General features: G+C 46.8%; 1 protein-coding gene across 1 annotated transcript in view; it reads right to left on the reverse strand.

The window, feature by feature from the left end:
- Nucleotides 1–13,846, reverse strand: part of LOC115139928 (stalled ribosome sensor GCN1-like) — a 45,940-nt gene that overhangs the window by 16,541 nt on the left and 15,553 nt on the right. The window contains exons 34-43 of the mRNA XM_029677812.2: nucleotides 9,351–9,597; nucleotides 9,114–9,235; nucleotides 8,891–9,005; nucleotides 8,511–8,690; nucleotides 8,158–8,378; nucleotides 7,972–8,040; nucleotides 7,545–7,880; nucleotides 7,318–7,460; nucleotides 6,374–6,491; nucleotides 6,041–6,256 (exon numbers count right to left, since the gene is read on the reverse strand). Of these exons, the coding sequence (XP_029533672.1) occupies nucleotides 6,041–6,256; nucleotides 6,374–6,491; nucleotides 7,318–7,460; nucleotides 7,545–7,880; nucleotides 7,972–8,040; nucleotides 8,158–8,378; nucleotides 8,511–8,690; nucleotides 8,891–9,005; nucleotides 9,114–9,235; nucleotides 9,351–9,597 (1,767 nt within the window). The remainder of the gene's footprint in view (nucleotides 1–6,040; nucleotides 6,257–6,373; nucleotides 6,492–7,317; nucleotides 7,461–7,544; nucleotides 7,881–7,971; nucleotides 8,041–8,157; nucleotides 8,379–8,510; nucleotides 8,691–8,890; nucleotides 9,006–9,113; nucleotides 9,236–9,350; nucleotides 9,598–13,846) is intronic.

The raw sequence follows: 13,846 nt of genomic DNA on the forward strand, positions 1-13,846 counted from the left end.
GCTAAGCAGTTGCCATACAAAGCGGTGATGCAGCCAGTCAAGAGGCTCTCATTGGGGCAGCTGTAGAATTTGAGGATGAGGGCCCATGCCAAATCTTTTCACCCTCCTGAGGGGGAAGAGGCATTGTCGTGCTCTTTTATCAACTGTGTCGGTGTGTGCGAACCATGATAGATTCCTAGTGATATGGACACAGAGGAATTTGAAGCTCTCGAACCGCTCCACTACAGCCCCGTCGGTCTGAATGGTGGTGTGCTCTGCCCTTCCGTTTCCTTTAGTCCATGATCAGCTCCTTTGTCTTGCTGACGTTGAGGGAGAGGTTGTCCTTGTACCACCCTACAAGGTCTCAGTTTTATCGTCGTTGATCAGGCCTACCACCGTTGTGTTGTCAGCAAACTTAATAATTATGTTGGAGCCGTGCACGGCCACACAGTCGTGGGTGAACAGGGAGTACAGGAAGGGACTAAGCACGCACCCCTGAGGGGCCCCTGTATTGGGGGTCAGTGTGGCAGATGTTACCTACCCTCAACATCTGGGAGCGGCCCATCAGGATGTCCAGGACCCAGTTGCAGAGGTGTTCAGTCCCAGGGTCCTGAGCTTAGTGATGAGCTTGGAGGGCACTATGGTGTTGAATGCTGAGCTGTAGTCAATGAACAGCATTCTCACATTGGTATTAAAGTTGTCCAGGTGGGAAAGGGCATTGTGGAGTGCAATAGAGATCGTGTCATCTGTGAATCAGTTGGGACGGTATGTGAATTGGAGTGGGTCCTGGGTTGATGTGAGCCATGACCAGCCTTTCAAACCATTTCATGGCTGCAGATGCGAGTGCTACGGGGGCGATAGTAATTTAAACAGGTTCTTGGTCACAGGGACTTTGGTGGTCTGCTTGAAACATGCTGTTCTCATGCATGGTTCAGTGTTGTTCAGATTCACAGTTTAATAATCACATGTACAGGGTTGAAGGTGTGATTGCAGGGTACAGTGAAAATCTTAGGTTCTGAGCTCCAACATACAGGACTTTGTTAAATAAAATAATGAAAATGGTAATAAAAAAACAACAATATAAATAGCACTATATACATAACTGTAGCAGTGATTAATAAATAATTTTCCTTTGGGGGTGGAGGCAGAGTAAAGACTGTTTAGGGGTGGGGGGGAATAACCATAGCGGGAGAAGCATGACCAAGTGAAATAAAATGTAAAAAATAAAGTATTGTTTTTAATCTATAAATATTCATATTAACAACTGCAACAGTGATGAATGTTGTTGGGGTGGTGGCAGAGTAAAAGACGGTTGGGGGGTGGGGGGAAAACGTCCATAGTAGGAGCAGCATGTAAGGTAAGTGACCGTTGAGGGTGTGTGGGGGGGAATGTCCATAGGGGGGAGTAGCAGGGGTTAGCAGGTAGCTTACTGGTGGTGGCTATTCAGCAGCCTGATGGTGAGGGTGGAAACTATTGGCCAGTCTTCCAGTTTTTTGCCATGATGCTCCTGTACTGCCCGCGTCTGAGTGATTGAAGCGGGGAGAACAGGGCATGGCTTGTGTGGCAGGGGTCCCTGATGATCTTCTTGGCCTTTTTGTCTGACACCTGGTGTTGTAGGTGTCCTGTAGGGCAGGCAGTGTGCACCCAAGGGTGCGTTCGGCTGAGCGTATCACCCTCTGATGCGCCCTGTGGTTCGCGGCGGTGGAGTTGCGTACCTGGCTGTGATGCAACCCGACAGTGTAGAACAGCGAGAGCCCTCGGGGACAGGACACATTTCTTCAGCATCCTGAGGTTCAAGAGTCGCTGTTGTGCCTTCTTCACCACGGGGTCCGTGTGGTTCGACCATTTCAGCTTCTCAGATGTGTTTCAGCTTCTCAGATGTGTACGCTGAGGAATTTGACGTCATTGACCGTCTCCACAACGGCCCGGTTGATGAGGCTGGGGGTGTGTCCAGCCTCATTCCTCTTGTCCATAATCAAGTCAATAATCAGCTTGTTTGTTTGCTAACGTTGAGAGAGAGAGAGAGCGAGAGAGAGAGGTTGTTTACCTGGCACCACGCCGTCACAGTGCCTACCTCATCCCTGTAGGCTGATCTCGTTGTTGTTGGTCATCCGGCCTACTACTGTTGTGTCGTAAGCGAACTTGATGATAGAGTCTGGGTCGGCAGCCTTGCGAGTAGGGCTGACCCTAATTAGTTGACCGGTCGATTGTTTGGTCGATGGGATGTTGTTCAACCCAGATATTTTTTAGTCGAACAGTAGCAAAATATATATTCGTGCCCATCTCAGTGAACTAATCCATTGCGGAGGCTGTGGTGATGGCAGTCCAAGAAGGGGTGTGGCAGCACAATGCACGTCTCTCCAGAACGCGCTCTCTCCCACCAATTTGTGCACATGCATTGTTTCATAGCTTCATTGTGTGAATTGTTTGGGTTTGATTGTTAGTGTATATCAATTCCCCATGACATATATAGGTAGTACACTTACCCTTAAATGCTATCATTTCAAATCTACAATGTTTGTTTGGTTACGGTAATATCTGTTAATGCACTCAATATATTATTATTACAGTCTTACCGTTCTCATTGTCAGAGTGGAAACGTTGTTTGCAGAGCGCACAACCTAGGCTACGTTTGTGAGAAACAAGTTTTCGTTTATTTCATACCATTTACGAGTTGACAATTTAGTCAATATTTTGTTTGGAGTGCTCCTGTCAATGTTGAGTAAGGACGCGCACCTGATTACGCATAGAATTAGACCTACAGGATTCCTGGCCTGCGCACAAATATAGGCATATAAAATGGGGGATCTGATAGGTTTTCTGATTGGCTTTATGCAGCACCACTAAGGAGGAGTGGAGCTTCTCAAAGTAACATTTTCTTCGGCTCAAACAGCAAGCAAACAGTCCGTTTTTACATCCATGACAATAGTTCAATGTATTTCAAAATAATTTTCAGCTCTGTCCCTTTTGATAACCACTCCGTGTTTAAGAGACAAATGTCATGCTCTGGGCCTTTGAGTGGCGCCTTGAGGCGTCACTACAGACCCGGATTCAATCCCAGGCTGTGTCACAGCCGCCGTGACCGGAAGACCCAAGAGGCGCAACCAATTGGCCCAGCGTCGTCGGGTTTGGCCGGCCGGGATGTTCTTGTCCCATCGCGCTCTAGCAACTCCTTGTGACGGACCGGGCGCCTGTAAGCTAGATTTCAGTCGCCAGTTGGCGACACATTGGTGCGGCTTAAGCAGTGCGGCTTGGTATGGTCATGTGTTCCGGAGGATGCACGGCTCTCGACCTTCACCTCTCACGAGTCCGTACGGGAGTTGCAGCAATGGTACAAGACACTACCAATTGGATATCACGAAATTGGGGAGAAAAGGTACAAAAATACACGGATCCAGCGGAAAAGTCATAAAATAGGTCTACCTGATTACTTGTTGTCGCTTGCGCAATGGCCTACAGCTGTGTCTGTACCAAGCTCACTGGCACCATGTTGCAAATTCGGGTAGGACCTGTTAATAGTTGATACAATGTTTCAAGTTTGTTGCAGACAGGCCATGCGCAGCCAATGTGATTTATTGGATATTCATTTTTATCAGGATATTTTTCTACCTGCAGGTTGCAATGTTTTAATTTGTTGGCTTTATAGGCTATTCTTACATAGTTGGCAATAGAAGTTACTTTTTAGGTTTATATAATTTTATTTTAGATTAATCACATGATGCTTGCCTACGGAGCTGTGAGGGGAACGGCACCTCAGTACCTCCAGGCTCTGATCAGGCCCTACACCCAAACAAGGGCACTGCGTTTATCCACCTCTGGCCTGCTCGCCTCCCTACCACTGAGGAAGTACAGTTCCCGCTCAGCCCAGTCAAAACTGTTCGCTGCTCTGGCCCCCCAATGGTGGAACAAACTCCCTCACGACGCCAGGACAGCGGAGTCAATCACCACCTTCCGGAGACACCTGAAACCCCACCTCTTTAAGGAATACCTAGGATAGGATAAAGTAATCCTTCTCACCCCCCCCCCCCTTAAAAGATTTAGATGCACTATTGTAACCTACACTCGATCCCCCCGGATGTCATAAGGTGAATGCACCAATTTGTAAGTCGCTCTGGATAAGAGCGTCTGCTAAATTTATTTTTTTATTTCACCTTTATTTAACCAGGTAGGCTAGTTGAGAACAAGTTCTCATTTGCAACTGCGACCTGGCCAAGATAAAGCATAGCAGTGTGAACAGACAACACAGAGTTACACATGGAGTAAACAATTAACAAGTCAATAACACAGTAGAAAAAAAAAATGGGCAGTCTATATACAATGTGTGCAAAAGGCATGAGGTAGGCGAATAATACAATTTTGCAGATTAACACTGGGGTGATAAATGATCAGATGGTCATGTACAGGTAGAGATATTGGTGTGCAAAAGAGCAGAAAAGTAAATAATTTTTTTTTTTAAAAACAGTATAAAAACAGTATGGGAATGAGGTAGGTGAAAATGGGTGGGCTATTTACCAATAGACTATGTACAGCTGCAGCGATCGGTTAGCTGCTCGGATAGCTGATGTTTGAAGTTGGTGAGGGAGATAAAAGTCTCCAACTTCAGCGATTTTTGCAGTTCGTTCCAGTCACAGGCGGCAGAGTACTGGAACGAAAGGCGGCCAAATGAGGTGTTGGCTTTAGGGATGATCAGTGAGATACACCTGCTGGAGCGTGTGCTACGGATGGGTGTTGCCATCGTGACCAGTGAACTGAGATAAGGCGGAGCTTTACCTAGCATGGACTTGTAGATGACCTGGAGCCAGTGGGTCTGGCGACGAATATGTAGCGAGGGCCAGCCGACTAGAGCATACAAGTCACAGTGGTGGGTGGTATAAGGTGCTTTGGTGACAAAACGGATGGCACTATGATAGACTGCATCCAGTTTGCTGAGTAGAGTGTTGGAAGCCATTTTGTAGATGACATCGCCGAAATCGAGGATCGGTAGGATAGTCAGTTTTACTAGGGTAAGCTTGGCGGCGTGAGTGAAGGAGGAAATGAAATGACTTAAATGTAAATGTAAATGTAAATGACAATGATTTTGAGATACAAAGACGTTATTAGAAAGAAATGAAACTGTTCAACGAAAAAAATGCATATGTAAACCATAACTGGCAAGCAGAATTAAATTAATTTAACTAGGCAAGTCAGTTAAGATCAAATTCTTATTTACAATAACGGCCTACCTCAGCCAAACCCGGACGACACTGGGCCAATTGTGCGCCGCCCTATGGGACTCCCAATCACAACCGGATGTGATACAGCCTGGATTCGAACCAGGAACTGTAGTGACGCCTCTTGCACTGAGATGCAGTGTCTTAAAAGCTGCGCCACTCGGGAGCCCCATCGGTAGAAATGGTAAGAGAAATTGGCATTCCAAATGAGAAAGCTTGCCGCCGACTCATGTAGCCTATTACCGGCAACTTCCGGAAAGTAACGGCAGAATCTGCAAAAGGCCAGTAGGAGCGGGAGGAGGATGGTCGGGACAGGTTACGTTTTTTTTCTTCTGGTTATCATGATCTCTGGCTCCCTCTTAAGCAATTTGTCTCTTATTGCATCAAACAGTGCGCTTAAAGCATCAGACAAGCTCAATGCATATATAGTTGATTTTATTAAAACACATAGGGTGTGTTTATATATGGAAAAATACACGTTTTAAAATGTCGACCAATTGTTTGAAAGAACAGGCGACTTTCGGTCTACTAAGATTTTTTGGGGATCGGGGACAGCCCTGTGGTTATTGGGGACAGCCCTCAATGTTATTGGATGAATCCAGGAACATATTCCAGTCTGTGCTAGCGAAACAGCCCTGTAGCCTAGTATCCGCGTCATCGGACCTCTTCCGTATTGAGCGTGGCACTGGTACTTCCAGCACCAAAAAAACAAACACAGAAAATAGCAGGATTGGTCAGAAGCCCGTAAAATGGCTGCAATCCATTGCAGTGCCATTCTCTCTCATTCAACAGTTGTGAGAGCAATAAAGAAATAGCTCCATACATACTAGACATCCTAGCAGTAGAGTTACCGTTCTCTTGTCGGGGCAGTCGGAGGCCAGGAAGCCAAGCAACAGAGTGAAGAGGGTGGGCAGGATCTCCCGGAGGGTGCGGGGTGTGTTGGACACCACAATCTTCCACACGTGTAGGGAAGCCTGTCGCACCACCAGCTGGGTGTCTGAACGGCCCATATAGAGGCCAGACAGGACCCGGTTACGCCTCTCTCCACCCAGCGCTCCGATGATAGCCTGGGGGAGAGGAGGAAGAGGGCTCAGCACCAACACTACATACATTCAATATTATTTACTTCTTATATCAACCATTATAGAACCAACAATCTATACAGGAAATTCATGTCAGAATACCTTGTTGGACTGCGCCGTGCCAAAGTTATCGTCCTCTGAAGCGGTCTCAGTGGTCATCTTGCCTGTGACTCCTGAAATGTGGAACAGTAGGTCTCCCAGCAGCTGCACAGAGCTGAATCTGTGGTCCAGAGACAACATGGAGGCTCAGTTAAGACTTACATTTCCAAGAAAAGTATTTAGTATACTATATAATGTTGCATATAATATCCAATCAAAAATTCACATTTTGACCAAAAGTGTAGATAATCCTCCAAGAAAACCATTGGTCCAAACCTCATGTCTCTATCATAACCTGTTCAAAATATACTGGAGTTTTGACCCTTGTAGTATGGTCAAAATTTGGGCAAATAAATCAATGGAAGTCAGTTATTTTTGTTGGGTCATAAATCAGGAAAATAGCATGGCGTCAGATAGGCTGGATGCTGTGCGAGAATTAAAGCTCCCGGACAGGCTTACCATTGAACTTGTCATCTTTCTTCTCAAATCCGGAGGACATAAAAGACGGATTTGAGAAATAGTATTTTCATATTTTTTCATATTAATGCAAAGTTTGTGCTTTTTCACAGACGTCTCACAAAAACAAGTATATCTCTGAAATGTCAATGGAACACTCAGCATATTTAAGCCTTTTACATTTAAATCAGCTGGTGTCGTGCTCATTTTCCCATTTGCATCTGTGGAAACAACTTGGAAGACAACGACCACAAATGTAAAATCCTAAAAAGTTTAGCCGAGAAACCAGCACCACTGTCAACGGAGCTCGGTGCTAATTGTCGATACATTACAGAAAGACACCACTGAAAGATTCAGAACATGAAGAATCATATTTGTCCTGGTAAAACGCAATGTATAACACAAAGAAGTGAAATGTCATCACCAAAGCGCGTTTTCACCCACCGACACCTTATAATATCACATAAATGATGTTTGAGTAGATGTCTAACCTAATCCTCCACAGGTCGTCAAACAGGCCCTGTTCCAGTTCAGGCAGCAGCAAGGCGATGGCCGTCTCAGCGTACATGCTGATGATGCGCTGGCCAGCACGCAGGGCAGTGTCTCTCACATATTCATTCTCATCAGCAAGAGCCTGATAACAGAGGAGAGGGGGAGACTGGTGAGAGGTAATCACAACCAGAGAGAGGGATGGTGGTGAATGGAGAGTGCTCCCTACCTTGAGGATGCAGGGGATGATGGGGCCAACGTAGGGTGTGAACCTGTCCCCGAAGGTGAGTGGAAGGTAGATGAACATCATGATGTAACCGTCGCGGACGTGGGAGGCGATGTCCACCTTGCTGGCCGTCTGCACCACATCTGGCATCAGCTTGTCCAGCTTCTCCACTCCCAGCCCAGCCATCACCTCAGCCAGACCTTGGGCAGCTCCAGAGCGGTCCACAGAGCTCTGCTCAGATGCCAGGGTCTCCATGAGCCAGGGAAGCAGGTCATCAAAGCACGACTCACCCATGCCCTTCACCATGGCACCCAGGGCCTTGGCAGACACGGTACGCACCTGGTAGAGGAGTGGAGAAGGAGCGAGAGTTATCAGGTAACCAAATCACATTCACTTGTTTGTTGATGAGCTCTTCGGTACAAGCACATACCTCAGGCACAGGGTCCAGCAGAGAGGCTTTGAGTCCAGGAATGACACTGGGCAGGTATGGGGACAGGTCCTGTAACACAAAGACAACCCATTGTGTCAACCAATAGAAACACACATAAAACAGTAGAGCATTTTAAAAGATTAATTGTAGTACAATGCAACTCAATATCCCAGTGCTGTTTTGTACCTTCTGGTCGGTGAGGGAATACATGTTGCCGATGATCTGAGCGGCCATCTTGCGAGTGTCGGTGGAGCGGTCCTGGAAGGCCCTCTGGACGATGGGCATGATGAGGGCCAGGGAGGGGGCGTCGATGAAGTGGACAAACTTGGTGTCCAGCAGCGTCTGCAGGCAATTCTGGGTCTTACGGGAGGGTTCAGTGAGGGCGTCCAGCAGGATGGGGGTTATGGCTGAGGGGGACAGAATATCTGTTAGTAACTATCCTGAAGTACAAATCTGAAATATTATCCTATTCATACCGCTCTGACCTGAAGTTTGTCATTTGTCTAACTAAATCTCAGAGTTTAACACAGCCCTCTTACCCAGGATCTCAGGGTTGCGGATGACAGAGCCAATCTGTCGTAGGGCCTGCTGGCCGGCATTCTGCACTTTGACATGGGAGTCAGTCAGCACCTCGGTCAGCTTGGGAACAATGCTGGGCAGGCAGGAGGACAGCTGCTTAGGGGCACAGTATGCCATGGCCCCCAGGAGTTCCACAGAACCTGGAAGGAGGAGAAGAGAGAGGGGGGAGAGAGGGAGCAACAGAAGCAGTAGTGGGGTGCAGAGGAAGGAAGGACAGGATAAGAGGTATGGCGGTATCAGGACTAACCAGCTGAAATAAGTCTAACAGGTGATTGATTTTGAATGGTTGTGACCTCAGAGCTCTCTAAAAAGGCCCATGATGCTGTGGGTTGACCCTCACCTGCTTTTGTCCTCCAGGATTCCTCCTCAAGAGCCACCAGCAGGGAGGGCAGCACCAGCTTCACCCCATGGGCACTCAAGTTCCTCATCACCGCCTTGGCACAGTCATCTGACGCCTGGGAAAGGGCAGGGAGGTTAGGTGGAAAATGAGTGTTTGGTGTGAGAGAGGAGGAAAGGCAGAGGGAGGTGGGATTGAAATGAGAAGCTGGTAATGGTCATCCTACCTCTCTGACATACTGGTTCCCGTCCCCGAAGCAGAGCAGGAGGTGAGGCAGCACGTGGACCACGTAGGGCTCAAACAGCTTCCCCAGCATGTTGCACAGCATCTCAAAGGCAAACAGAGCACCTGGAAAAGAGAGAGGGAGAGAGAACTGTATAAAAAAATCAGTCACAGATAGCAGTAGAACCAACTAAACCATGGAGCCCAGCAAAGGTTAAGCAACTGGCGAGGAGTCACCGACCCTCTCTGCGTCTGAAGTTCTTCTTGTCCTGGATGGCGTCGGTCAGGGTGCTCATGATGTCCTGCTGTTTGAGGGCCAGGATGCCCAGGCCTTTGACCAGGCCTGCCAGGCCATAGGCCGCGCCCTTCCTCTCCGCGTACTTGTCACTCTCCAGCAGCAGCTGCAGCAGCTTCCGCACCATCCCCCCAGCATCCTCCCTGATGGCAGGGACCAGAGGGGGCAGGCAGCTAGCCACAGACTCCTGGACCTGAGGGAGGGAGGAGAGACAGACAAGGCAACAGTTACTACAAGCAGGCTTAGTGTTGCTCAGCTGAGGCCAATGTGACCATGCAAAGGCATTCCATTGTAAAGGTCAATGCATATAGGTTATAGAAATATGTTTATATGTTTCAAGATGAAACATATAAAATAATAATGGGAGGGACTTTACCAGAGAAAGCTTGGTGGTCATATGCACATCCTTAAAAAACGGGGTTGGGGGGGGTTGGAGGGATGCCATGTGCGACTGACGTGTTTTCTGTTTGCTCCCTCGATATTCTTAAAGTTCATGCGAATTTTGCAGCAGAACCGTATTTATTTTCAAATATTAGTTTGGTGATCCCTTTTCGTAAAAACCAAGACTACTTTGCTTTCTAATGTCAGCATGTCGACGAAACATAAGGCCAAAAACATGACTTGAGAAAACCCGGCCTACAAGACCTACTCTCATCACCGCCCTCTCTTGAGTCTGAGGGCCCAGGGACTCATACTTTACCCGGGGGTGCGGCTTGGCCTGGCGGCGCTGAAATGAACATTCAAGGCCATCAAACTACTACGCTCCGAGATAGTTGAAATGAAAACACAGGTGGTTGCTACGATTGAGGCCCGAATACAGGAGGTTTCTGATACTTTAAAAGCAGATTTAACCATCCTGCGGAACGAGACGGTGCCAGCAATCACATCACTCAAAACATCAACGGCGTCGCACACTACAACGATTGCAGCACTGGAGACCTCCGCTACCAATGTCTCTGACTTAACTTACATCCCTGGAGGCTGACGTGAAACGCCTAGCTGCGGATCTGAAAAAGGTGAAGGAGAGCTGTGTGAGTTTAGAGGGATTCTCTAGCCACAATAACCTGAGACTTGTATCGGCCCCAGAGTCAGCGGAAATGCCTCGCGCCACGGATTTCGTTTCTGGGCTGCTGAAGGATGTTCTTGCCTTAGATGAGAAGCCCCTGATTGATCATGCCCACCGGTCGCTGCACCCAAAGCCCCGGGATGGTGAGAGGCCCCGTGACATAATTCTTCGAGTGCACTTTTTCCATGAGAAGATGGAGATTCTCCGACGAGCCCGCAATACCACTCTGAGCTTTCAAGGACAGAGCTTCTCCATCTACCAGGACTACTCCCCCACTGTTTCCAGGCAGCGTGCAACTGTTGCTTGCGAACTGTGGATAGTAAGTAGCCCACCCGTGGTACAATTATGTTTAGTTATAACATTGTAACATACTACTCTTGTATAGTTGGGGAGTTGGCAAACCCATTCAGGCTTATTTGATGTGATCTAATGTTTTGATCATCTAGTGTGCGTGCCTTACAAGCATTCAGTCATTTTAATTTCATTGTATTAAGGTTTTACTTAACTCATTTGTTTCTAGGCTGTCTCGTTCACATTTTCATTTTGTTTACATAGTGTCTCAAAATATTTTTGGTTATTTGTTTACTGCATGGGTTTGCACCGACCTAGTAAACAGTAAATGTTCCGAGGCTACATGTTTTTGGGGGTCTTCATTTCAATTTTAAAGGTTTTGAGCATCCTTTATGCCCAGCAAACGTTCAACGTTGCGCACACATAGTTTTTTGGTCTTGGTTGTAAGTTGTCGCAGCGTCAAACTAGACAAACAATTGTTTTTAATGATTGTCTTACTACGATTTGCTTACTTCAAATTAGGTTTTTGGTTGAGAGCCTTTATACATTTTATTTATTTTCTCTCTCAATGCCTGTTATAAGACTGGGAATATAATTATATACATCTACAAGTGGTGCTTTTGTCATTTTGTTTGCACAAGGGATTCACTTTTAATTTCTCTCTCTTTTTGCTGCTTGATCCACTAACACAAAACGCGACTTTAAAGAGCGGGGCTGAGGGTTTAGGTTTAAAACCGCACTCTCACAGACATACTGTGCGAAGAGAACATGTTCTATTTAGGCTTGTACCTCGTTTGGGGAGGTACTGTCTGGGATGGGGGGAGGAAGGCTGAATTGTTCAGTTCTAATATTGTCATTCTGTCTTTTTAGTGCAAATGTTACATTTCTACAAGAGACTCACTTGAGGACTGGTGAGAATTTTAGGATGCGTAGGGACTGGGTTGGTCAAGTGTTCCACTTTAACTTTCATAGTAAATCAAGAGGTGCTGCCATTTTGGTTGATAAATCTACTCCCTTCGTAGCTTCTGAGGTTATTGCTGATCCTAAGGGACGATATGTCATAGTAACCGGTTTTCTACCTTTCTTGTTTAGGCTAGTGTTTATGCTCCCAGTTGGGATGACATGTTTCATTTCTTCCTTTTGATCTGCTATACCCAATTTAGATTATCATTTGTTGATTTTAGGGGGGGATTTCAACTGTACAAAGTCCTCACGAAGAACTACTGGCCCATCTAAAATGTGCCCTACTTATTCAAATCTTTTCTTCAGAAATATGCTATGTTTGAGGCCTGGTGTTTCCTACACCCTACAGATAGACAGTATTCCTTTTATTCTCATGTTCATCAAACATTCATCAAGCATTGATTACTTCTTTTTGGACAAAAAACTTCTGCCTAACCTTCGACGGTGTACTTACGAGAGTATTGTTATTTCTGACATTCACCGTTAGTGCTTGAACTAGTTTCCCCAGCGACCTGTGTTATCAATGGTGTCCATTTTACTCTCAGATAAGGAGTTTGTCAATTTCATTTCTTCTGAAATCACCTTATTCCTAGAAACTAATTCAACGTCAGGTATGTCCTGCTCTACCATATGGGAGTCTCTCAAAGCATACCTACATGGCCAAATTATTTCTTATACAGCCAACCAAAACAAAGTTCGCTCTCAGCGACTTCGGGACCTGAGCGAGTCCATAGCCACATTGGATGAGAAGTATGCTACAGATCCTTCCTCTGATCTACATAAAAAGAGCCAACTACTCCAATCTGAATTTGATGAGCTTTCTACCAGGCAAGCTGAACAGTTACTCTTGCGAGCTCGGTACAGAGTGTATGAACAAGGCGATAAGGCCAGTAAAACTCCTTGCACATCAGATCCGTAAATCTCTGCGCTATACACCTCTGAATCCCCTCAAGACCCTTTGCGGATTGATTCATTCTTTAATGGCTTGAATATGCCTTCAATTGATACAGACTCCCATGACTATCTAGAAGAAGAATTTACACCTGACTAGATTGCAACAGCAGTGTCCGCAATGAAAAGTGGTAAATCACCAGGTCCGGACGGTTTTCCAACCGAATTCTACAGGACGTTTTCTGGTCTGCTTTGCCCATTCTTGTCTCGATTATTTGCAGAGTGCCTTAATACCTCAAAGCTACCGCCTAGTCTTTATCAGGCTTCAATTTCATTACTATTAAAGAACAAAGACCCCCTGGAATGTGGATCCTATCGCCCAATCTCGCTTTTAAACTGTGATTACAAAATCCTAGCCAAGCTTTTAGCCATCATATGGAAGGCTCGCTGCACCAAGTAATACACTCTGACCAGACTGGCTTTGTGAGAAATAGGCATTTATTTTTCAATATTAGGCGCCTTATGAATATACTGTACTCCCCAGCGTCGGAGGACCCGGAGGTGGTGGTCTCACTTGATGGGGAAAAAGCTTTTGACCGCGTTGAGTGGGACTACCTAACAGCTGCCCTTTATAGATTTGGCTTTGGCCCCAAATTCATTGCGTGGATAAAGATTATTTATTTTCCCCCATGGCTTCGGTACGGACTAACAACTTGTCCTCTGACTATTTCTTCCATGATCTCGCCATCACGGTTGACAACTCCACTGTGTCCTCCTCCCAGAGCGCTAAGAACCTTGGCGTGATCCTGGACAACACCCTGTCGTTCTCAACTAACATCAAGGCGGTGGCCCGTTCCTGTAGGTTCATGCTCTACAACATCCGCAGAGTACGACCCTGCCTCACACAGGAAGCGGCGCAGGTCCTAATCCAGGCACTTGTCATCTCCCGTCTGGATTACTGCAACTCGCTGTTGGCTGGGCTCCCTGCCTGTGCCATTAAACCCCTACAACTCATCCAGAACGCCGCAGCCCGTCTGGTGTTCAACCTTCCCAAGTTCTCTCACGTCACCCCGCTCCTCCGCTCCCTCCACTGGCTTCCAGTTGAAGCTCGCATCCGCTACAAGACCATGGTGCTTGCCTACGGAGCTGTGAGGGGAACGGCACCTCAGTACCTCCAGGCTCTGATCAGGCCCTACACCCAAACAAGGGCACTGCGTTCATCCACCTCTGG

The sequence above is a fragment of the Oncorhynchus nerka genome, linkage group LG13 (assembly GCF_034236695.1).
Source record: "Oncorhynchus nerka isolate Pitt River linkage group LG13, Oner_Uvic_2.0, whole genome shotgun sequence".
NCBI lineage: Eukaryota > Metazoa > Chordata > Actinopteri > Salmoniformes > Salmonidae > Oncorhynchus > Oncorhynchus nerka.